General features: G+C 31.3%; 1 protein-coding gene across 1 annotated transcript in view; it reads left to right on the top strand.

Moving 5' to 3' along the window:
- Positions 1 to 26,198, top strand: part of LOC123661780 (phospholipid phosphatase 2-like) — a 46,916-nt gene extending 20,718 nt beyond the window's left edge. The window contains exons 2-7 of the mRNA XM_045596719.1: positions 9,795 to 9,894; positions 22,805 to 22,959; positions 23,595 to 23,809; positions 24,023 to 24,149; positions 24,787 to 24,969; positions 25,888 to 26,198. Coding sequence (XP_045452675.1) covers positions 9,795 to 9,894; positions 22,805 to 22,959; positions 23,595 to 23,809; positions 24,023 to 24,149; positions 24,787 to 24,969; positions 25,888 to 26,019 — 912 coding nt within the window. The 3' untranslated portion in view covers positions 26,020 to 26,198. The remainder of the gene's footprint in view (positions 1 to 9,794; positions 9,895 to 22,804; positions 22,960 to 23,594; positions 23,810 to 24,022; positions 24,150 to 24,786; positions 24,970 to 25,887) is intronic.
- Positions 26,199 to 27,099: the final 901 nt, after the last annotated feature.

Here is a 27,099-nt window from a genome sequence, read left to right on the forward strand (position 1 = left end):
CTTAATAAGAAGACCTTTAACTGAGGTAGGACATAGTGGGAAAAATCCTTTTCGAAATCTGGAGCAACCCGACTTACCTCAACCTTGCAGAAGATAACAGCTAAATAATACTGTTTTTAAGCAGTGTTGTGTTTATGTGCTTAATACGGCCACTAGAGCTCCTGGGGAGATTTTGAGTAGGGCCGGTAACAGGCAGCGGCAACGCGCTTGCGATGCTTCTGTTGTTGCAGGCGGTTCTAAGCCACGGTAATCGCTAACCATCAGGTTATCCGTACACTAGTTTACCGAACTGTACTTATATAAAAAAACTGGTGTAACATATTTTATTAACTATTTTAAAACCAAAAAAATGACATGATATCGGACATTGTACGAGAGAAACCACAGCGACCATCTAGATGTACATAAAAACGTCTAAATATAAAATTAATAGATATTATTTATTATTTCAACGAATCTCCACTCGAAAAATAATTGGATATTTTATAATGTGTAGGAAAAAAGCCGTAACATTAATTATAAATCCATCGGTAATAATTTAAAATGATCGCGATAAACCGGTACCGATTATCCAATACATCTTAAATTATGTTCTAGTTGTGGAATAAAGAATAATATGCTGTGGATAGTTTTATGCATTATGTACAGTATATACAGATACAATAAATATATAATATAAATATATAAAAGAATAATAACATAAATATATAAACAGTTCAGGAAAATAGTAGTTTTATAGCAAAATACAAGTACACTTGTAACAAAAAAAAAAAAACGAGCATGCTTTAGACCACACGACTGAAGTAAAACTTACGAAACGTAACTCTCTCTTTCATCTTTACTAAATTATATCTCCCTCTCAACTTCCGTTCGCCTCGCCCGATCACACTTTTCGTAATGCTCTCGTCATGAATTCACCAGCTTACTCCTTAAATCAAGCATGTGTAAGGAAGTCTGATTCTGATAATTTGGGAAATTCTGATATTATTATTTTTGTATTCTAATATTTAGAATTAGTTTATCTACATGTCTATGTAAAGTATTTACATATACTTAGTTGATTCAGTGACCTCTGTAACGATGTTTTAATGTTGCCGTGTAAAAATTAAGCACACGTAAAATCGCTCACCTTCAGTTATCGAATACATGAAATATTATATTTATTTTATTCTCGTTCGATATGACTTATTTAATTACATTCTCGTTTGATATGACCATTCAACTTAAATTTAATTAATATAGTTTCTACTTACTTTTGATGCCTTCGTCTCATTTAATTAATATAGTTTCTATTTACTTTTGATACCTTCGTCTCGAATTAAACCATTCTTTTGATCGTTTCTGATAACCTTTATTCCTTCTGTACAGGCGTGTATTTATGACGCTTCGTTCGGTTTAAATTTATCTTTTACAATACTAGCATTGGCTGTGTCGTATGTTGTAGAAGTAAGTAGCTTACTAGTAGCTTTAGGTAGGTAGGTAGATGTACGATTGTGTAAATAACTTAGTGCGATAGGCACTGAGTTAAAATTTTATCATCAAATTAAATATATAAATATGAAATAATATCTTATAGCAGACACACACGGTCGTCTGTTCCTAAAGTAAGAAATTTTTTCTGACAAATATACAAAGAAATAATACACCCAGACTCAGGTGGGAATCGAACCGAATCGATTATTTTATTTCATATTTTGTATTTAGTATCAACATTGCACACGTGCGAAGCCGAGGCGGGTCGCTAGTACAATATATTTATGAGCTATTGTGAATATAAAAATTGTAGTTTCTTAATCTAAGTGAAACAGGTTCTAATGTTAATTTTACCTTCTGCTGTTCAAATCTAACTAAATTAGCCGTAACTTAATCGCAGGATAAAATATTTACGCAACCGTTGTAATAGGCTTTAATTTTACTAATACAGCAAGAGATTATTAGATACGTCATAAATATAATATCAGTATTTTAACATTTTACATATGTATTTCCTAACCGACGTCAAAAAAGAAGGAGGTTCTCAATTTGATTGTATTTTTTTTATTTATACCTCATAGCTTTTTATATTTATATACCAATTTTGATAGTCATTTTGTTATCTTTCGAAGACAAAGTTATCTGGTGTTTGTTTGAGTTCCCATTTCAACTTGAGCGAGATCTTCGACTACTGACTGGACTACATTGATTACGTTCTCATTCTAAGTATTACTTGTTGATGTAAGTTTAAGTCGGAATTTTTGAAGTAACACTTCTTTACGCATGCTTGACTTGGGGAGTAAGCTGGTAAAATCGTGACGAGAGCGTTACGACAAGTGTGATCGGGCGAGGCGAACGGAAGCAGAAAGAGAGGTACGAGCACATATTTTCTTTCTCTCTTTCTCCCATAGCCAGTTACGTTTCGTATATCTAAGATACAGTGCAGGCGTATTGCTAAAGAAGTTTTACTTCAGTCGTGTGCTCTAAAGAATACTTGTTTCTTTTTTTGTTTGAGAACAAACACAATTATATTATTGTAGAAAAGGTACTAGTGACTACAGTTGACATTTGTCGGCTCTATTTGATAAGTAAAGGACAAATTGTCTTACTGGAGACTGCCTATTAATAAATTTATTTATATAAGTTATAACTTTTATAATCCTTGTCTTAAAGAAACGAAGACACATAGGAAACAATAATATATTTTCTTTTTTTTTTAAAGAAAATCTAAAAGAATTTTATATTTGGTCTTGAATCGTGCGATTAGGAAGGACAGCTTAGCAAAAAAAAATAAGAATAGAGAGATATAAATAGCGTAGGTGATACGATAATCCTTGACTGACTATTACAAGGAGGTATGTTTAGAAAATACCTGTGAATGGAAATATACGCAAAGTTTATTAATTTTATACAATGCTACTGGATAAACCGCTTTTGTTAAAAATGATCTATGAAATCAAAATTAAAACTGACAAAAATCATTCGAGGCGTCAACATTGAAACATATTATTACTAGGCATTGTTAACGCAATAGAAACGTATAAAACTCCACTCAAATAGGTATTAAACCCTCACGTACGTTGCTCTATACCTATAATAGTATGTATTTTCCCTTAATTACTCATCAGTATAAATCCCAATTGATTTAACATAAATACATTAGTTTAACCACGTTCAACTGTGCGCTGTGTCGTCTTTGATATATTAATAAATAATTATTAGTGAAGTGTTGTTAATAATGGTACATGAAAACATATTTCGCGTCAGTGTCGAGAGTATTAAGAGAATGACAATGCCGCGTTCTAGTATACAGGTAATTAAATTAATTAATCAATTAATACATATAATAAAAATGTAACGAATATTATGGTAAGCTTCACTTAACATTTAGAGTTTGTTTCATGTCAATCGCTTCATAAATAAAAAAAGTTATGGCAATTTAAAGAATCACGTTGAACATGTAACTGAGGTAGGGCACAGCAGGAATTTCCTGCCCAAAATATGGAGCAGCCCGACTGGGGTAGTACCTCGACCTTACAGAAGATCACAGCTAAATAACACTGTTTTCAAGCAGTGTTGTGTTCCTGTTGGTGAGTAAGGTGACCAGAGCTCCTGTGGGGGATTGGGGATTGGGTCGGCAACGCGCTTGCGATGCTTCTGGTGTTGCAGGCGTCTATAAGCTACGGTAATCGCTTACCATCAGGTGAGCCGTATGCTTGTTTGCCGACCTAGTGACATAAAAAAAAAAATGTAAAGTTAGTATTCCATGCGAACGAAGTCGCGAGCACAGCTAGTGCTAAATAAATAAATTAGAAACAATCGGCACCCAGAAGATACGAATAAATGGTGGAAACATTCACGATAAACGTCTCTACACCAAATATTAGTTGTGAGCGGTCTACAATTAATTTTCGTAATCCTTTGTCAATTGACTTTAAAAAAGAGGTGTAATCGTATGAAGTGTACCCGTCTCATTCAAAATTTTTATAAGTATATCCGTAGACTATGTACATGTTTTAATATATTGTAAGAAACAAGGCTCTTGCCCATTTGTAAGACGTTGAATACAGTACACGGCTAAATTTTACAGTATGCTTCAGTTTTAGTTTTGATACTTTACAGAATTGGTTTACGTAAATATTAACTGTTACATTTCAATGTAGATAATGTGTTCCAAATTCCAAGAAGTCAATACTGTAATAAATTGTCTTTGAAAAGATTCGTATTTTATTCGTTTTGGTAATTTCATTTTTAACTAGTCTCTGTAAAATTTTATTAATAAGTATTTTAGCATAAATTTAGTTCGAAAAATTGCGTGAGGCCAGTTTAGTATCAAAGATTTTAAAATTAAGTTTTATATTTAATTCATATATTTCATATTTCAACGGACGAAAAAAAACTAGAACTATTTACAAAACGCTATCAATGACTGATATTTATTTGATCTGACGCATATTTTCGCATACTTGACCGATAACACAAACAATATCAACAGGTACATTTCGTGACAAATATACATTTCCTGCTACTTTATTTATCTGCAATCACGATTATTTAATTTTTAGACATTTATTATCTGTTTATATAGAGCCAATTTCAATAAATTATTTAAAAATAATTTCTAAATGTGTTAAACAGTTCTAACTGTTTTACACGAGTTGCACGAAACAAAATTAAAATTTAAGTAGAGATTAAACTATTTTAATCACAAGAATTTCATACAATTCTACGATTAAATTAATTTAGTCACTACATAAATTTTAATTTCTTTTCGTGCAACTCGGCGTTAGATATGTTTTCAACAATTAAATTTAATAGGTAAACGAAAAGCGAGTAAGCTAGAGTCACCTTGTTTGTTATTATTTAGGTACTTCCTTGTTTATTTTTATAAACTGTGTCACAAAAAGCGTTAGACAATATTTGACAAAATTCAAAACCTTTCTCTTTTCAACCGACTTCAAAAAAGGGGGTAGTTACTCAATTCGACCGCACGATTTGGACAATATATATATTATATGTATTGCTCGCAATCTCTGTGAAACCGCATTTGTTTTTTTTTGTTTTAATTTTATTTATTTTGAAAAATAAATATCTTTTTTCCTTTCTTCTTTAAAAATGAAGGTTGTTTTCTTATTTGTCCATTAATGAATAGTAAATACAATCAACTTATTGGCTAGTCTTATGGGGCTAAAGGTTACAAATGTTAGTAAATGATAAACAAAGTATAAATTAGACTAATGATTCTATGATTACAAGTATAGCAAATAATGTCTACGCTCTGATTAATAATGATTAATAAATACGGGTAACAATGTGATTAGTGTCTCAGGGCTAAGTTGTGGTGGAGCGCGGACGTAACAATCGCATTTTGGGTTAGGATGCTGTCGAAGTGGATCTTTCAGTCGATAATAATATCAGAGTAAAAATTTGTATTTGTTACGGCAGTGAAGGCAGTTAGAGTTTTATTTAAAATAATAAACACAAATTACAATAATTGAAATTATTCATTTTAGTTTCCCGCAATAAACATAAAAGTTAGCCGTTTAGGTTTTTTGTTACTCTTTCACGCAAGAACTACTCCAAATTGCTTGGTGGCTAGATATCTGACGATCCACAATAACTTAGTAACACTCAGACTTTTAATCCCGAGATCCTCGTAGGATCAGAAATTATGCTAGTAAAATCGTTACCTACGAATAGCTAGTATAAAACACTTATCCAAACTTAGTCCTATTAGGAAATGATAACAGTGTGATAGATAAGGTGTCAAGCGATCTTGTTAATAGTCGAACACTTATTCATTGTATGATTGAATCAGTCTCTTGTTATCGATTCTAAATATATGACTTGTGTCACTTTTGTTATTTTTATATTGTGTTTTTGTGTGATTTATTTAATAAAAAAATAATTTAGTGTTTGTAAAGTTAAGTGAAAATGACATCTTACTATTCCTATGGATCGATGGTGGTACGGTATATTTTTTTGTTACTTTTTTCCATATTATATATAAATTTAATTTTTTAAATAATTTTAATATTAAATTTTGAGTGCATATCGGGTAAGTCCGAGGATCGGCCAACATCTATCTTTCATACCCCTAAGTTATAAGGAAGGGGGGATTAAGGGGGTCAACAACATATACGGCAAAACAACATTTGCCGGGTCAGCTAGTATATAATATATTCTATCAGAGCCAGTCTTGCTATATTTTTTATATAATTTTTTTTACTAAAACTAGTTTACAAAACTTAGCCAAAATAGCGAAAGTTCTTGGCGATGGCGCTGTGTTGACAATTGATTTTTTTTTGATAAAACAGTAAAATATATTTGTATTGCATTGTATTGAACTTTTAAAAGATAATTTTAAAATAAATTCACATTCCTATTTCTAACTACTTGTCATATCAGGACGTAAAATAGCCTAAAACTTTTCAAGAAACAGACAGTTTTGGTAACTTAACTGCTTGAAAATGGCCTGCACCCATTCCGTCATATTCGTCAATCATGTAAATATGACGATTCACAAATATGTCATTGACCCACTAAGTTCTACCTCACATATAACTCGAGAAATTGAATGAATCACTATAGTTGTAAATTCTAAGAAGTTACTTAAAGTGTCTAAGAAATTACGATAACAATGTGCGTAATTGTTCTTTTACTTACAGCTGACACCCGCTATTTGTTTTTTGTTATTATGGATCTAATTTAAAGTAATATAAGTATAATATAGTATAAGTTTAATAATTAAATTGTGGAGAAATATTTTTTATTAATATTTTTTGGCTGTCTGCCATAAAAATAGAATTTTAATGATTGTCTTATTCACATGCTACATGCATGTTATTATTACGTGTGAAAATAATTTAACAAAAACCAATTCCTCAAAAAAATCGTAAAATTCGTGTGACGTATTTTTTTTTATGTAACAAGATCGGCGAACAAGCGTACGGCTCACCTGATGCTAAGCGATTACCGTAGCTTATAGACGTCAGCAATAGCAGAAGTATCGCAAAGCGCGTTTCCGACCCCATTCCCAGTTCCCCCCTAGGACCTCTGGTCACTGTATTCACCAACAGGAACACAATACTGCTTGAAAACAGTATTATTTAGCTGTGATCTTCTGTAAGGTCGAGGTACTACCTCAGTCGGGCTGCTCCATATTTTGAGCAGGAAATTTCCTGCTGCGCCCTACCTCAATTGATTTCCTGCTGTGCCCTACCTCAATTTACGAATCACCCTGTGGTGGCCATACATTGTGGTAATTTTATTTCTATTTAGCGGTTTGGAGATCAACAGTTTGATCACTTTTTTTCTTAACAAATTATTAAAGTTTTATTAAAATACGTATACACATAAAAAAAATACAGTTATGCTATTTTTATCAACAATTTGTAACTGAGGTTACGGTTTTCGACTTTCATTCGTTATATCAAAGTAATTGTATAGAATTTTGGTGTCTACGTCGTAGTATAAACTTAAATTATACCGAATTTCATTTATAGAAATGATAATTCTAAGCTTTAAAATTTAATAATTATTGTTTTGATGTACATATTTCAATCCTTGCACATGACGATTATTATAAGTTTTTTGTTTTCTGGTTCATTTGTGTGTGTTGTGTATTTTAAATCCCGATAAAAACCGTTTAGTAGGATGCTTTTATTAATTAATTTATTTATTAAAGTCTCTTTACTTTTTATTTATTATTAAAACAAAACATCCAACTTTTAAGCGACGTCTTTATTCTCCTTTAAAAACGTTAAAATAATTCCAAAGCTTCCCTTACTTAATCTAAGAGATATTCATCCCCTATTACGAGCGTTTGTATAAAAGCTAACAAAATGTCTGCCATTAAGTTAAGTACTTAAGGTCAACGGTCCTTGGAAGGGCGCTTACAAGGACTGAGAACCAAGGTCAGCTCGACCTTGCGACCTCGGCGATCGATTTCACGAGTTAGATAAGAATCGTGTTTTGAATCGTAACGCGCAATAAGGTTATTTCACTTAGATATATTTTTATACGTACACAATGTAAAGAAATTTGAAAAAAAAAATATTGTTTTCAAGAAATGAGAGTAAATTTAAGTTAAGTTGAATTCTAATATTATTTATTTATTATTTATTTATTTATTTATACTTTATTGTACACCACAACTACATTTTAAACAATAAACACATTTAAAAAAAATATTACTTCTAGAAAAGGTGGAGATTCTCATTTCGACTGTATTTTCTTCTTTTTTTTTTAATGCATATTATAACTATTTAAACTTATAACTTTTTACTGTGTGCACCGATTATTATGATCCTTTTTTTAATCTAACTGAGATCTTATAAATACTTTTTAAGTTGTCCCTAGTGATTTGTATTTAATGATTTATTATTTATTGCATAACTCGGTTTTTTTCATTGGCCCGCAAAAACAATTAATTTATTAATGTGATTTGACTGTCCCTACGTATAATATCGAAATTAAAAAAAGGCACTTTACATTTTTTACGCTGAATTATTTGTTAAGTATTGATATTGAGTATAAGCTCATGAAAAATGTGATTTTATGTGTATTTTATAGCATTTTCTCTTTTTTCTTTGAAAATAAAATGTAGTTTTTTCATGCAATAAAAAAAATAGAAAATTTTCAGTTTCGATACTGTACGTAGGGACAGTCGGATTTAGCTTCAAAATTTTACGGTTATGCATATTGATGTCGCAGACTCCCTCTAGTCAACATATATTACTAATTAACCAATTAATAAAATAAATAGACGAACGTCTCACAATTAACGGCCCTAGCTTGAGAATCCTGTGTCAAAGATTCGGAAACAAACGCTTAGTTAAAAACAAACATATCACTTCAGGCTATCGCAGTCCACTGCTGGACATGGCTTTACCAAGCTCGCATCAAATGCCCCACAAACATGTATGTAAAATACAGACATTTGTCATAACAGGGAAATATAACTACGGTCTGTAGATCAACAGTCAGTAAATTTGACAACAGTATGTTGTTCGTGATAATTGACTTTATTTATTCAATAGAAAAAAAGAAAGAACTTTATTTTGGCCAGCACTTAAATTGTAGACTTGTTTTATTTATAAAAAACTCAGATAGGGCACAGTTGGAAATATTCTGCTCAAAATCTGGAACAGCCCGATTGGGGAAGTACGTTGACCTTACAGGAAACCACAGCTAAGTAACACCTACTATCAAGCAGTGTTGTGTTCCTGTGGTGAGTAAAGTGACCAGAGCTCCTGGGGGGATTGGGGGTAGAGTCTGCAATGCACTTGCGATACTTCTGGTGTTGCAGGCGTCTTAAGCTACGGTAATTGTCTCAGGCGATCCGTATGCTTGTCTGACGGCCTACTCATAGTAGTATAAAAAAAAAACATCACTAGTATTAAAAAAAACTATGTGAAAAAATATCATTGATATTGCTTAATTTTCATTGATTCATTTGTTTCAATGTTATTCAAAGATTGCTTTAAAGTACATAATTATATTCTAACTTAGAGAATTCGACTAACGACGAGATGCCAAAATAGATTAGTTAGGGTTGTCTTATGCCCTGTTGTTTTATAAGTTGCAGCCTGCTAAAGTATCTGTACGAATATTCTGCACCAAATGCTTTGTAAATGATTATAAAACAAATATATAAACAAACTTTCAGATATAATAAAAATGTACAGACAAGATATTTGATATTCTAAATCTCATCACTACTGTAATATCACTTTTAATACAAAGATTTTTTTTAGTATTTTTGTCTATATTTGCGTTTTTTTTTATCTGTTATATTAAAACTTTTTTCTTTTTTACAGAGGAGAGATACAGAATCACAAAAATTGACACAGAAAAATTGTGGCAGACCGCACTGGCTATGGTGGACTTTCGGTGTTGACGTGCCTTTATTTTTACTGGGTAAGTTTTTTATGTACTACAAAACTTTTTTTATTAATTAAAACTTAGTACGAATTATTTCTAAACTATGTCACATACTAGAATTCAGATAAATTAAAATTAATTGGCAAAATGTATGCATATCTTCCGTATGACTGCACTAATATTGGATAAGTCTTTATTTTATTTTTTGTTTTCATCAGTTATCAGGACAAAACTTATCTAAAAGAAAATAAAAAAAGTTATATTTGCTAATAATTGTGTTTGCTCGCAAACGAAAAAAAAAAACGACTTCAATTACATCGACGAGTAATACAACGTAGATCGACGAAAAAATACTCAAGTAATTGCGCGTTATCAAAGATTACTTAAAAAGTAGTTATCAGATCTCAATGAAATTTATATGTGACCATATGACAAACATCAGCTTTCGATTAAATTAAAAATTATTAAAATCGGTACACCCAGTAAAAAGTTATTGCGGATTTTTAAGAAGTTCCCTCGATTTCTCTGGGATTCCATTATCAGATCCTGGTTTCCTTATCATGGTACTAAACTAGGGATATCTTCTTTCCAACAAAAAAAGAATTATCAAAATCGGTATACCCAGTAAAAAGTTATTGCGGATTTTCCAGAATTTTCATATATTTCTCTGGGATCCCATCATCAGATCCTGGTTTCCTTATCATGATACTAAGCTAGGGGTATCCCCTTTCCAACAAAAAATAATTATCAAAATCGGTACATCCAGTAGAAAGTTATGTGGTATAATACAACGTAGGTCGACGAAAAAAGCGTCAAGTAAAAACGCATTATTAGATATAGCTCGAAAAGTAGTTGTTAGATCTCAAATAAATTTAAATGGGACCAATTGGCACACACCACCTTTCGATTAAAAAAAAATTTGTCGATATCGGTCCACACGGCTAAAAGTGCTGATGTAATACACAATTGATACATAAAAAAAAATACAGTCGAATTGAGAACCTCCTCCTTTTTTGGAAGTTGGTTAAAAAGATACATAGCGGCTTTAATAATTTAAAATCTAATATAGCGGCTTAAAGTTCGTCTGGTCAGCTCGTATACAATAAATACAAATGTCGTATCCTTTTTACGGTACAACTAAGAACCATAAATCAAATCAATCAATCAAAAAATATACAAAAGTAATTTATTTTCCGTATTGTGACTCTAAAATATAAATCTATTAATATGCTAATGTTTAAGACAAGCTAATCAATTGGGTTCTCTACCAACCTAGCTAAGGTTTAAAAAAAACGACAGGTTCTAATTTCATCACAAAGTGTTGCCGGCTGTAATAAATCGATGTTATGAAGCAGATAAAGATATTGTATCTTGTATTAAATAATATTACTCATAAATAAGGACTGTTTAATGCTTAATAATAGTTTATGTAATGGATTCGTTTATAGGCGAGTTTAAATCTTTTTTTTATCGAAACATTATGTCAATCGTAAAATTATTCGATAAAAAATTTAATTTTTGTAATAACATACAGAATTGTTTATACAATTTACATTTACATTACATTTACATTGAAAATAATAACAAATTAATAATCTGTGATAACTTTGAAGTATAAGGAATATTTTACATTTTAATGGTCCTAAAATAGAACAAAATGAAGGCTACTGCCTTCACTCCTTTGTAAGTTAAAAATATAAACAATCGAAAATATATTACAGATCATTAACGGGTAACTCCATAACTTTTCAAAGATGAAAAAAGTTATGGTACACATGTGTGGACCCCACCATGACCCATGTGGCAGAATGCACGCAATCGCAGTCATTCGAAAAAAGATAAATAAAAAAATTAAGAGCGAACGAACTCACGCGTGACAATTATTATTATTATTTTTTTTGTGTCGAAAAAACTTAGATCGAACTTTTTTTTAGTAAAAATCTTAATTTATTGCACATGTTCTGATTTATTATAAAGATAATATAGACAAGAGACTGGTTTTACAATATAAATGTTTATACATTATCACAATATACATCTCCTCGTATTTTCTTGTCTATAGACTGAAAATCTCTGCTGACTTTAAAGTAAAAAATAAAAAATCCCACCAAAAACATTTTCATGTAAAATGTTGCCAAGACGAGATCATATGGCTCGCACTGTCAAAAAGTTATCAGATCTCATGTAGAGCCAAGCTTCTAACTCTACACGCCCTAACTCTACAAGCCCTTACTTCACAAACTCTACACCTTAGTCAAAATATGTGGCTTGGCCGTTTCGTTACTACCGGCTGCCGATGTTGTAGATGACGACTTTCCTGTCTCATTTATATAAATATATTTTCTCTTTTTATTTTTATTTGTATTATATGTATATCAATTATTCTTCTTCTTTTTATTTTTTCTTTAATAGAACTATTGTATGACAGAAAAGTAAAAAACAGTGAAAAAATTTTTCACCTTACACCCACGTGACGGTAGCGAAACGGCCAAGCCACATATTTTGACTAAGGTGTAGAGTTTGTGAAGTTAGGGCTTGTAGAGTTAGGGCGTGTAGAGTTAGAAGCTTGGCTCTACATGAGATCTGATAACTTTTTGACAGTGCGAGCCATATGATCTCGTCTTGGCAACATTTTACATGAAAATGTTTTTGGTGGGATTTCACTTCTTTTTGTAAGTTGCTTATGATATAGTTGCATTTTACCTCCGACACATTTTATACCATAAATATCATCCAATCTTCACCATATTCGGTTTAAGCACGCTGTTTTTGATTTTATGTTGAACTGATATGCAAACGGTGATCTCCGCCAAAACTTAAATACCAAAATTACAAAATGTAAATTTTCGACATAAACTAATAACCGATTTTTATATTTTTATTTATTTTATTATTATTATTAATAACAAGGAGTCCCTATATCAATTTTCAGACCTCTAGCATCAAAATTTGCGGAAGTCTCATACAAACTTCCATCTCCTAGTTTAAGGGGTTGGGGAGTAAAAGTTCCAAGTTTTAGAATTTTTTTGTTGTTTGTGTACTAATTCTAGCTTACATACCAAGTTTCAGCTTTCTGGGACTTCAGGAAGTACTCTATGAATTTTGATGACCATCAGTGAGTGACGAAATCGGGGTTTTTTAGATATCAATAAAATCTAAAGTATAAGAGCTATGCAATTCAAACTTTATATGTTTAATAAGTTCAATATTGACATCATATCCCCAGAATTTTGTTTATCTAGTATAATCCAAACCCAAGTTATGAGGGTTCAAAAAAACGACGAAGCACTTCGAGAAAAGATAGGTAGTGCTTTTCGTTTTTTTTTTTTTTTTTGTTTCGTCTTGGCGGGGGCACTACCGTGCCCCCAGATAAACGTAATTTTTAAGAGTACCTACAGATAATCCCTAATTCCCTAATAATATCATAAATGTGAATGTAAGTTTGTTTGTTACGCTTTCACACGAAAAGTATTTAACTGATCATCGTGAAACTTTGTGCACATATTCTTGAAGGTATTAGAAGTAACATAGGATACATTTTTTTTTCAAAAAAAAAATTAATGTGAGCGAATCCGCAGGTAAAAGCTAGTATTAAATAAATGAATAAAAACTGATAAATGAATAAATGAATGACTTTAGAATTAATGGCTTTCACTTGTGCTGAGGTAGCACAGATGATCCCGCCAATGTCACGTAAGATGGAGAAGACAGCTGATAAATATTTACATAACAAAACCATCTCAGCCTATGTTGTTCCAAAATATAATGTAGTCTGGAAGCCACTGCTTACAGGATACTATTTCAGCTTCATCATCGTATGTTTTGAGTAATAAATCTATTATAACAACATATTTCTGAATATCGTTTAATATTCATGATAATTTGTAGTTTGTTCCGGTGGATTTTATTATTACCATCTATAATCATAAATTTATAAATACATATTTCACTATGGAATAATATATTATTGTTGAGTTCTTTGATTAAACGCTTATCATCTTGATTAGAAACAAATCGAATTTGGATTTGTATAAAAGAAAATAGTAGTAGCGCCATCTCTTGTCGAGTAGTGGCTCCATCGACAATATACAACTTGAGTTGCACATTGCACACAATTTAGGTTGATATTTTTACATATTTTATCATGAAAACAAAAATATTTTCTAAATTTTAGCTTTTAATTTTTTCGTCTGTATGCTACTGTGTTTAAATTACTAGAATTCGGAAAAACATCACGTAATATCACCAGGAGGAGGGTGTATATTGTTTATCTCACGTGTATTTATTTTTCATTGAACGCGCGATTTTTAAACCAAAAAAAACAACAAAACACACTTTAACCGTGATGACTGACGAGAAATTTGTATCACGATGTTTAATTTTTCAAAATTTTATCAGATTATACCCGTTTTTAAACATATTATTCTAAAAATTACAATTCAATTTGTTCGAAAAAATAGACGTGATTTTTTGTAGTCTAAAGCCTCACCTAACATCACCAAGAAGGGTAGAGGGTTAAAAGTCGCTAAGAACATCAGGTGGTTACAACACTTTTAGCAATTATTATTATTTATATGTATACGAGCATAAGTACATTTATGTTTACAATGCATTACAATAATTTTTTTAAATTACATTTTTTCTTAAGTTTTTTAACCAAAATCTAAAATGTATGCTATTAATGACTTACCAAGTACGTCATCATGTAATCATTATGTATCAAATTAAATTCAGTGTAAGTGATAACAAGTTTTCTACGAATCATTCGTATTAATTTGGCACTACTGGTCGAAATGAATGAATCCAAATGAAAAAGTTACCAAGTTACATACGTGTTAAATTTAATTTAAAGGTTTTTACGCCTCTTGTAAACAATATAAAAACATAACACAACAAACAGATGTGACGCAATATTTAATACAAAACGGTCTTATCCGCCACGTTGGATGGCACGTGTACGAGGCGACGATTGAGCTCTTCAGAGCAATGTTATCAGCTCTACGTATAATAGGATAAGGACTATGGATTCCAGAAGGGTCTACTGCTCCGGTGTTCACCGTATTGCTCAATTCCATCATCTAATTATGGGCTATTCTGCTTTTACTGAGAAAGATTAAAGTCTTCATATTTTATTAAACCCGGCTTTTAACGATTTGGCTGTTTTTATTAAGTTTTATAACGTCTTATCCCACTTGAGTTAAGTTTTTAAATTACAATACTAACTTCGCTAAAATTGTTAGCTACTACAATAATTGTGTTTGCTCGCAAACGAAAAAAACAGACTTCAAGTACATCGACAAGTCGCACAAACGCACTAGTCGTCACTACGATTTACGTTCGGGGATAACTCCGTCGTTTATGAACCGATTTTGATAATTATTTTTTTGTTGGAAAGGAGATATCCCTAGTTTGACATCATAATAAGGAAACCAGGATCTGATGATGGGATCCTAGAGAAATCGAGGAAAACTCTCGAAAATCCGCATACATTTTTCCTGGTTGTACCGATTTTGATGATTTTCAATTTAATCGAAAGCCGATGTTTATCATATGGTTACATTTAAATTTCATCGAGATCTGATTACAACTTTTGGAGTAATCTTTGATAATGCGTATTTACTTGACAATTTTTTTGTCTACCTACGTTGTTATTACTTGTCGATATAATTGAAGTCGGTTTTTTTTTCGTTTACCTGCAAACACAATTATTAAATGGTCGTTTCGCGTGGAATACCGCAGATATTATTGAATGTCCCTATTAGTGTTGCAGATAGTCGGGACTTTGTTCCATTGTTATCATGCTATATCAAATAGGTTGACAAGACCACTTGGATGGGGTTAGGTTGAACCTACGACTCAACACAAATTGTTGTTATTACTGTGGGACAATATCTGTTCTGTATTGATATTCTTGATATTGTTTTACATAAATAAAAACGAATCGCTTTATGTGTTGCGTAGTAAAAAATTTGAGAACCGCTGGACGAATTCATTTCTGGCAACTTTGTTTTTAAAGTTATCTGATACTTCGAAAAGGGCTCTTAGGAAGTGAGAAATTAAATACATTACGCGGAAAATTGTACAGTGTAAGAAAAATGACAATTGTTTAAACTTCACGGTTGTAACAATTTATAAGATAAGACAGTACATACATCAGCTAGTATATAATCTTATATATAAAATTCTCGTGTCACAATGTTAGTTAAAATACTCCTCCGAAACGGCTGGACCGATTTTTATGAAATTTTTTGTGCATATCGGATAGGTCTGAGAATCGGTCAATAGTTATTTTTCATACCCTTAAGTTATAAGAAGGGGGATTAAGGGGGATGAATAATATATATGACAAAACGACGTTTGTGGGGTCAGCTAGTATTATATAAGTATAATGAAACGGATGAATACTGACAATAGTAAATATTAGGTTTTGTTATAAAATTTGGAGTTCAGCAACGTGGTGGAATCAAGCTCCTATCCTACACATACACGGAGAAAGAGGCAATTCCCAGCAATGACATGTTACAGGCTGAATCACGATTGTAATAATATTTACGATAGAATTCATTGCGTTTTCTACTTTTTTATTTATTCAACGGCATTAAAATAACGCATTTGAATGGGATCATAAAATCATTTTCGAAATTGTTTTTTTTTTTATTCCGTTTACGGCTTTGCCATGTTAATTGACAATCAACATGATGAAACCAGAAATTGTGTGGAATACTTTAGAACCTAAAAATATTCTTTTTGAAATGAAGATAAGATTCTAAGTAAAATGTAAATTCATCAATTCTGCTCTACTAGAACAGACTGACACAGCAATATTGTTTAATATGTGTCGCTTGTCACTCAGACAGACATTAGAGCAATCAGATGTTACCCAATAGTCTGAGGCGGGACTGGGGACAAGCTGGGATGCTTGTAATCGACTAGACGTATTTTCTTGACTTCATCTGGAATTTCAAAAGATTTATTCGGTCTTTTAGTATTATGATTTATTTTATTTATTATATTTCTTCTTGTATATGCGTTAGTTAATATAGAAACAATTTATTAGTCTTCCATAAGTGTGTTTTAGTAATCATGAACAAATGAACCAATGAGTAATGAATAAATGAATGAACAAACGAGTAAATAAATTTGTTTGGTAGTAATAGACTATGACTCAAGAGCCTAAAACGGTCAAACCTCCGACGTTTTGTAAAAACTGAACGTTTCCCTGTTTATATCTGTAATACAGGTAGAAACGATGCCCAATATTTATCATCATTATATAATCTGAATCTCGGAAACGGCTCCAACGATTTTCATGAAATTTAGTATGCAGGGAATTTCGGGGGAGATGAATAAATCTAGCTAGGATTGATTTTTAGAAAATTTCGTTTTATCCCAGTTTTTAGACAATGAAAAAATGACTACAATATCGTTAGAATACGAAAATAAATTTCGCAATTGTCAATAAAGTTGTAATAGGTCGGTGGGAAATCGGCCGGTCGAGAATGACTGAAGAGGCCACGGTTCACATCCTCAAATATCCAGATCGATTATTTTTTTTTATTTTGTCCATGTGCATTCGTTGTTTTTTTATTTAAATAGCCAGATCGTAATTTTTATTATTAATTCATATTTTATCTTTATTATTTTTTAATTATTTTTATATTTTTGAATTTTTATATTAGTTTATAGGTACTTTTTATTATTGTCAGTAAAAAAAAAATATTATTCATATTTTATCAATATGTATATGTATAATATCTCGATGGGTTTAGAATTAACAAGGTATTAATTATTATTTCTGTTATATACTGTGTTTAATAATGATTCAAAATTACTATTGTCTATACTTTTGATTTTGATGACGATTTTTATTGAACGCGTGGCTAATCAGACTAGGTCAGTAAACAATAATGCAGGAACTTGCATATCCTCTGTTCCTCCGACTGAACTGAACAATATTTATGACGTAATCGTAATCGCTGTAACTGCCCTGACTCCTCAGACAGTGGGTGCGGAGTGCAGCTAGATTATGCAACATCCTTCGCTACTCAACTGCAACAGTTTATGTCTAATGTTGGGACTGGTAATGGTATATTGTTATTGTTTTGTGTGTATATACGTGAGAATAACAGAGCATTTTTTTTCTAACTTTCTAAAATTATGAAAAAAAAATATGAAACATTATGAACATATATATCGCATATGACCAAAAAATTAACTTACCTAAAATTTTTAAATAAAAAATGAGAATGTTTTTGCTCTAAGATTTCCGTATTAACCAAGTAAATTCAAAGAAACAAACGACTTTGTAACCAACGTCCTATACTACAAATAGGACTTCTCTTATTTATTCTTCGCTCTTACATTCTTGTTTGCCTTCTTTAGCCACTAAGCCATATGGTGCTTCAAGTGTGAGTTATACGCGGTATATTATTGATTTCTTTTCTTTTTTGACTATTTGTAGAAAAATTAAGTTATCTTTATTGATAACTAGACGTTCCATTTACCGACCAAGGTTTTAGGCTACAAAATATTTTAGTACGTTTTTTCCTTAGTTTATAGCTAGTTAGATATACGTGAACTTAGGACTCAGTAGTTAACACATTAACTTGTTTCAATTAGATACATGAAAAAATTTTTTATTACTGTCTTACTAGCTATAGCTTAGAAATGGTCTATAAAAAATCTATTACGTCGATCGTAAATTTTGAAGTCAATTACGCAATTGTACCATCCTGTCACTTCGACATTGACTTTGAACTGAAAGTGACGGAAGAGAGGGTTTGGGCGAATAAATTGGCTAACGATGCCAATGGCCACGACAATGTCACACCTCGTTGGTGGTCCAAGTTATGTGGAAAAATCTAGAACTAAACAAATTTTTTAATGGATTAAGTCGATGAGACTTGGAGCAAAGTCCAAGTTTTCGTCCAAAGTTTGGACCAAGAATAATTGATCTAAGTTAAACTTTGGCGACGTTCTCAATCTTAATCGATATGTTGTAGCCAAAATTTGCTGTACCTACTTTTAAATTGCTGAATAATTAGTATTTATTTTGGGACTCAAGGGTGAAGAATAATATGTTGAGAAGAATGACATTACTCGAGAAAAAAATTGATACATTATCTATTCCATGCACATTTATAAGTGAAGCTGCGTAGTACAACAACTGCGTAGTTTCTACAATTTTTTTGTTCTTTTTTTATGTAATAGGATAAAGCTTAATATCAAAATCCTTAAAGATTAAAAAAAAAAATAACAGTTACAACAAAGAACATTAGGTATACAAAAATTGAAGAAATAACAAAATTGATGACCTAGTGACCTAAAACAAATAAAGATTCTTAATTGATTTTTAAGAGATGATAAGTCTAGTCTAGTCTACATCATTGAAAGAAATTTTATGAATATAAAAAGCATGCCTACTAACGCTTAATATTCAGAAAACACATTATATCTGTTTCACTCCTTATTCTTCGTCGCAGCCAGACTGCAAATATAAAATCAAAATACACTGCTGCCCAGTACCTGGTGCTTCGATTTGTAACTGTCCACCCATTGAAAAGGTTAAGGAAATGAAATACCTAGGTATCATACTAGACCAACGGCTTAGCTGGTACTCCCACTTGAATTTGCTAATTAATCGAACCAGGAAACTCACGTGGGTTTTCAAGTCCTTGCAACAGGTTATGTCCAATAAACTTAAGAATAAAATTTACTTAGCTCTGGCACAATCAATATTCACCTACTGCATCTCGATTTGGGGAGGTGCAAACAAAACTTATTTTCTTGATCTGGAGAGAGCGCAGAGATCTCTTATTAAAGTCATGCACTCTAAGCCTTTAAGATTTCCAACTGAATCTCTTTATAGAATTAGTGGTCTTCTATCGGTGAGGAAACTCTATATTCTAAATCTCGTTTTACAGTGCCACAAATCTCTAACTTATGTCAAACCAACCAGTCGAAGAAGAAGGGATATTGTAGTTCCCTCATGCAAAATTCGTACAGCCTTTGCTAGAAGACAATATATTGCCCAGTCCGCCTACGTGTATAACAGAGTCAACAAAATACTTAATATATACCCTATGCAAAGTTATAAATGCAAAGGAAGATTAACTAGATGGTTGCAATCTCTCACTTTTGTGGAGGTTGAAAACCTTATTGCCAAAATCAGTTTATAATGTATTTTTTTCACTACCGCTGCTATTGGTCACAAGTCATACGACGTACAATGATCCTCTATTTAGCTTTACTTAAAAATCATAGATAAGACTGTGTATTCACACACACACACACACACATACCCTGACACACACACACACATATACAGTCACACATACACACACACACACACTCACACAGAACACTTACACTTAGTTTAATTTTAAAGTTTAAAATGTTAAAATGCTAAGTGTACTATAGTCTTAGTCGTCCGTAAGGGAGGTAGCGAGTCATTCCCAATACAAGTGTCTCTGACTACTTACTGGGAAGACTCGGTGATGATTTGTACTTAAGATTATAGAAATAAATGATTTTTATTTTTTATTTTATTATTATTTATTTATGTCGTGTATACCTATAATTGATTGCGCAATTAACGTAAAACTTAAATTTCATACAGTATTTGTAACAATCTTCGATGTACCATTAAAATAAATTATTCGTTTGAAGTAAAAGTCTGCATAATTTTTTGGCTCAAATTGCATCATTTCATGCAACAGATAATCTTCAAACCTTTATCTTAATTCAATCCCTTTGCATCGATGCATTCAGAGATACGATCGCGTGGAAAATTATTTATGGACGCTTTCTGGATTTTAATTTTGTCTTATATCATAATACAAAGCAAGATTTTATCTTTTTATAATCTGTGACTGATTTATGCAGATTGCTAAAGATAAGTAACATTTCAAACAGTTGTTGAAATGATCTTAAATAATCTTATGAGTTTTTACTAACCGACATCAAAAAAAGAAGGAGGTTACTCAATGCGACCGTATATATTTTTTTATGTAGGGTAAAACCGGGATAGATGCCTCACTTTTTGAAATAGCCACCTAATTTTAAAAATATGATTTTTATACGAATAATTTTTATTAATGTAGCTAGCTCAATCCTTTATGTTGAATTATGGCTATTTTTTTTCAACCTAGCCAATGCAGATTAAGCAGAAATTAGCTTTTCGTGAACCCTGTTTTTTGAGGATAGATGCCTACCTATATGGATAGTTGCCTCACCATGAAAATAGTGAGTAGGATAGATGCCCTTTAAACCGTGTAAACGAATAACGCAAATCAAATGGTTAGGCTACTCCTAAAACATCGATTGTCTTTAAGAAACATGGGCATAGTAATGAAAAATATTTTGTGTTTTTTTATATCTTTTAATTGTTATAATTAGAATATAATTTTTATATCACACAGATTACTATATATATAATTAAATTTTACAAGCATTTATTCAAAAAAAGTATAAATTCTTAATTGTTGGTCTAAAATATTCATATCAAGTGTCAACATGCACATTGCACAATCATACTTTCTCATCGAAAGCTGACTGTAGGTTTTCTATAGTCCGAGAACATACTCGAGCTCGCATTTCTTCCTTTCTTTTATATTTTCGTGGCATAGTTCTGCTAGAATCAGTTAAACATACAAACATAAATATACGTAAATACATAAAAAATATAACAGACACAAAAAAAAATTATACATATAAACTTACTCTGTATATGGTGAATGAAGGGATAGATAAAAGGCTAAGGGCACCTATACCTCAAAAAATCAGGGCAACTATCCTTTGTGATTGGGATAGATGCCCACGTATTTTTTAAATAAATTATAAACAAAATAGCATCTATTTACAACTATATGCAGACTCAATGACCCAGTATATAGACGTGATAAAAAATATAACGGAATTTATTACTATTTATAAAATTAAACAACCTTAAATACTAACCTTTAAAACTTTGACGTGTTTGTAAATTTCGCCACGGACAAAATTACACACACGATCCAAACGCGTCCTTGCCACACGAATATCTGTGGATATCTGAGGTACGGGGTGACTTTGACCCCTACTTATGCGATTAATTTTTATTTGTGAGTTCAGGATGTTAGGTTTTTAGAACATGAGGCATCTGTCCCACTGCGGCATCTCTCCCAGTTTTACCATATGTTCGGGGATAACTTCGTCGTTTATGAACTGATTTTGATAATTCCTTTTTTGTTGGAAAAGAAATATTCCAAGGGTGGTATTATGATAAGGAAACCAGGATCTGATGATAAAAACCCAGAGAAATCGAGGGGAACCCTCGAAAATCTAAATGGCAACTAGTGCGTTTGTTAATTTTTTCGTCTACTAACGTTGTGTTACTTGTCGATGTAATTGAAGTCGGTTTTATTTCGTTTGCTAGCAAACACAACTATTTTTAAAATAAAACATTTTTTATCTTGTAACCTACCCGTATGTTACTTTATAACTATTGAATCTTACTTCGAATAAAATTTTATCCATAATAATAAATACAAATTATATTCGATTTCGAATTATAATAATTCTGGAATCTTTCTTTCATCTTGTTTAGCTTACATATATAATCTTTCACCGATTTATAATAGTATGGTCATCTTTATTTCTATATCTATAAAAATACTATAAAGAGAAAATATTTGATTATTTGTTCGTTTTTAATGGATTACTGGACCTATAATAAAAATTCTATGATCAGAATGAAAACCAGAAAGCTACGTTATAACAAAATGACATGAAAAACAGAACAACCAAAATCGAGAAATTCATGCGGACTTGCCACGAGCAGAAAGCTAATATAAGTTATATTATTTATATTATAAGCTAGTATTATTTGCTAAACAATTACAAATTAAACGAATAATTGCAAAAAATCATTGTTATTTATTAAAATATAATTTTAATTTGTCCACAGTTGCAGTCCTAGTCGGCTTATTCGAACTCGGTGTGATACCGCAACACAAGAGCGGGTTCTTCTGCAATGATCCAGCGCTATCTTTTCCATTCCAAGGCGATACAGTTTCTATGCAAATTCTCATGTGTTCTGTTATTCTTTTGCCGTTTGTACTTGTAAGTATTGTATTTAAAATTGTCAGAATTACATAATGCTTTTTAAACTTTATATAATTTTCTCAGAATGTCCACAATAGGAAATAAAGGTTTAAATCAAAGTTATGTCTTTCAAGCTAGGTAAATACATATTTTAGAGAATTATATGATTACTAGCGACCCGCCCAGGCTTCGTATGGTAGCAAAAACTATCAGTGTTCCTGTACTATATTATGCATGAATTATACATATAAACCTTTCTCTGGAATCAATCTATTTACTAAAGAATACCGCATCAAAATCCGTTGCGTAGTTTTAAAGATCTAAGCATACAGACAGCGAGAATCGACTTTATTTTATACTATGTAATGATTATTGCGTATTTAATAGCAAGATTATCCCTTTATTGAAGCTCTCAAATTTAGACACTCGATGGTAGATCTTATTTGTCCTTTTTTTTCGGGCTTATTGACGAAATAATTTTCAAATATGCTAAACGTTTTTGTATAGGGTAATATATAGGGTAGTATTTTGAAGGCAGAATTTTTCAAAAAAACAAGTTCGAATAAGAAAATTGAAACCTTTTCTTGTATTCAAGGCCTGAGTTTCTTAGACATTTGCGTAATTATTTTAATAATTTTTTGTCTCTTTTCCAGATTTTTATAACAGAATTCATATTTGTCGACTCAACGTTTTCAACGCGTATGAAATTCGACTACGTTTCGACGGAATCGCTCAAACTATATAGAAATTACTTTTTTGGCTTGAATTTTAACCTCATCATCATTGAAGTCATGAAAGGTATCACTGGAAACCCTCGACCTACCTTCTTTGATATCTGCGAACCAGACACAGCCAAGACTTGTAATGGGTAAGCAGTCTTTCGATTTATATTAGAAGATTCGTTTCATCGAATTAAAATAAATCGAAGAAGTTTAATTTTAAAGATGTAAAACAAACATACCAAAAATTAAATATTTTGATGGAAATTACCCAAAATAAATCTACAATACCAAATAAATCTACAATAACATTATAATCATAATAATTTTACAATAAAATTATAAATTTCCGTTATTTACAGGTCAGAATACGTCAGCACATTTGAATGTACTTCGACGAGATTCTCAAAGTGGTATCAGAGCGACTCCTACCACAGCTTCCCTTCCGGACATACTTCATTATCCTTGTATTGTGGATTCTTCATGGCGGTAAGATTCTATACTGTTTGATAGATTAACTTAGTCATCATGTATTTTCATTTTTTGTGATATATTAAATACTGTAATGTCCCACTTTTGGTTGAAGGTCCTTTGTCCTGATAAAGAGAATAGCTCTGATTCTGGTTCACTGTTTGAGTTATATAAATTATGTTGTCAAAGCCTGCTGCGATAATGTCATGTTTTCTTTAATTTTTGAAAGGAGATGAACCTGCATAAGTAGCATACCATGTACAGTTTTCTGTCATAACCATTCTTTTTGCACTTTAAAAAAATATGTCTTATTGAAAGTCAAATATCAAATTGGCGGATTAAAAATAGGTTACATAAACCTTCTTTGCAAAATATTAGTTATTATTTATAAGATTATTGATTTCATAACTAAAATATATTAAACCCTTAAAAATAATATTGTTAGACATTGTTGTATTGTCACATTGGCGTAATATTCCATATTACTTTGGCTCTGTTGAAATAAATTAATCTGAATGAATGAAAAAAAAATTCTTGATTGATTTTGTCAGTCTTTAGCATCCAACTATTGGTTATATACTTTTTTTCAATGTAGATGAAAGAAGGAATGAATAAGTGTCATCTAAAACAAACTACCTTTGTCGAAATTCCCCAGTGGTACCTTCAACGTCGCGCGTTTAGCTGGCGGAACAGCACAGTACTGCTGGTGCCTCTGCTCCAACTGCTGTGCATCACCTACGTGGCGATCTGTTCCCTCACTCGGATCACCGACCACCGACACCACTGGTGGGACGTCCTCACCGGAGCCGTGGTCGGGATTGTCACTTTTGTGTTTGTGGTGAGTATTTATAGATTTAATTTTTAAATTTAGCTGCTCAAGTGACGTTATACCCTCATTTGTATCGATTTTGTTCAAAGTGTTTCGTATTGAGTGGATTGTTATACTTATGAGAAATAATGTATCTACACTGACAATTTCCATCTTTGAAGTAAAACTTTTTTACGCTTGACTTGGGGAGTAAGCTGGTGAATGTGTGACAAGAGCGCTACGAAAAGCGTGATCGGGCGAGACGAACGAATTTAATTTAAGACGACTAAATTAAGAGGGAGATATAAGTTAGATGGAACTAAAGAAGTTTTACTTTAGTCATGTGGTCTAAACACACTCGTTTTAAGTAGATACTTCGTAATACGTGAAAGAGTTATTTTTTAAGTTCGTTTGTTAGGTCATTTGTTCGTTTGTTTTACCGTCTGTCATTTAGATGTCTGAGTATAAATATAAGATTTTCTACTTAATTTTTGAATTGCATCTAAAAGCTATTATTTTTAATATTAATAATCTACGCTTTTAAATTGAATATCGTTTACACTTAAAATATGTCATATTATTAGCATAAAATAATAATAGGTATGTTAATAAATTTATTTGTTAAACACGGCTAACTAAGTTTCGTAAAGGTTGTCGGTAAACAAAGGTCTCGCTAATTAGATCCCGCATCTGGTGTAACTTTGTTTATACGTACTGATTTACGGAATAAATATTTAACAAGTTACAGGGTCAGTGACCTCGAAATTTGTCATCTAAAATTGTTAGGATTTAGGTTTCATGCCGCAGTTTGACAAACGTTCTTGGCTATATTTGTATGTACTTTATAGTTTTTTGTCAATGTCTGGATCTACAACAGATGTAGTAAGTTTCACCATAGGAGACTGTCTTTGAAAGGAATATTTATTAAAATAATTGTCATCTTCACAGGTATCAACATTGTGCGATAATTTCAAAAGGAAAGCAACTTACTCGCAAAACGCAAGCAATAGTATGACAGATAGTCAACAAACTGTACGAACATTAGTGTTTGATGGACCACAGACAACACCGGTGCCGTGAACAATATAAAACATAGAAAAAGTTGGACTTGAAACTCTGTGGAGATTTTATATTCGACGATAATACTAAAGTTTTATTTTTATTTTAATTGATTGAATTTGTTACTAGATACGCTTATAAAAAGTACTTTTTCTTACTAAAAATTGTTACCATTTAATAAAAATAGAATATACTTAGTAGAAATGTCTTTATCGTGGATTTGGAAATTGATGGAATGGGGTTTATTGGTTAAAGATTTTAGATACAAAATTTAAAATTGCAGTTTTCGCCAAATTCAAGCCTTAACTGGGCATACAACATCTTCTTACACCTATTTAAATTAAATTATAGATGTTACGTTATAAATTTATCGTCATTTTAAATTGAATATATTTTTAATCTGTGTCACAATTTTTTTTTGTATAAATGGCTAATAAAAATAAATAAATAATAGATATTAATAAAAAAAATACATATATACATATACGTAATAAAAATCTGACATATCGTATTATTATTATATTATAAATCAGTGCTCATAATTATTTTGTAAATAAATGTATTAAGTTTGGACGCCATAATTAGGTTATAATTTTTAGGATTTTTTGACAGAAGACTAAAAGTCAAATGCATATAGTTTTTATATCATAAGCTTTATTATTTTCTTTAATTTTTTGATAGTTCGTAGAATTTTACATTCGGTCGATATTTTGAATTACTGTTTTTATGTTTTATATTTTTAGTAAAGAGCAACTGGCCACTAAAAAAAGTAAACGTTATTTTTACGATGGCGTAGAAATTTCAGTCTTGTAATATTGATTAGAAAATTAAAAAAAAAGTGCGTGCGTACAAAATACACATGTCAGAAGTGAAACTTCATTGGTAAACTATTTATAAGTCTGACAAAAAGTTGCCGTTTCATCCGTAAAAAATTTAGCCTCATGCGCCTAAAGAAATTTCACTTCAAAAAATCTTTTTTTTTAAAGTATTCTAGAAGCAAAAACATATGTTATACTTTTTAACATTCCATTTAGTTTTAATTATGTTACCTAATGTTGTTTTATGGAGACGCACTCAGTATTATCGCGTATGACCTAGTAT

The sequence above is a fragment of the Melitaea cinxia genome, chromosome 17 (assembly GCF_905220565.1).
Source record: "Melitaea cinxia chromosome 17, ilMelCinx1.1, whole genome shotgun sequence".
Classification (NCBI taxonomy): Eukaryota; Metazoa; Arthropoda; class Insecta; order Lepidoptera; family Nymphalidae; genus Melitaea; species Melitaea cinxia.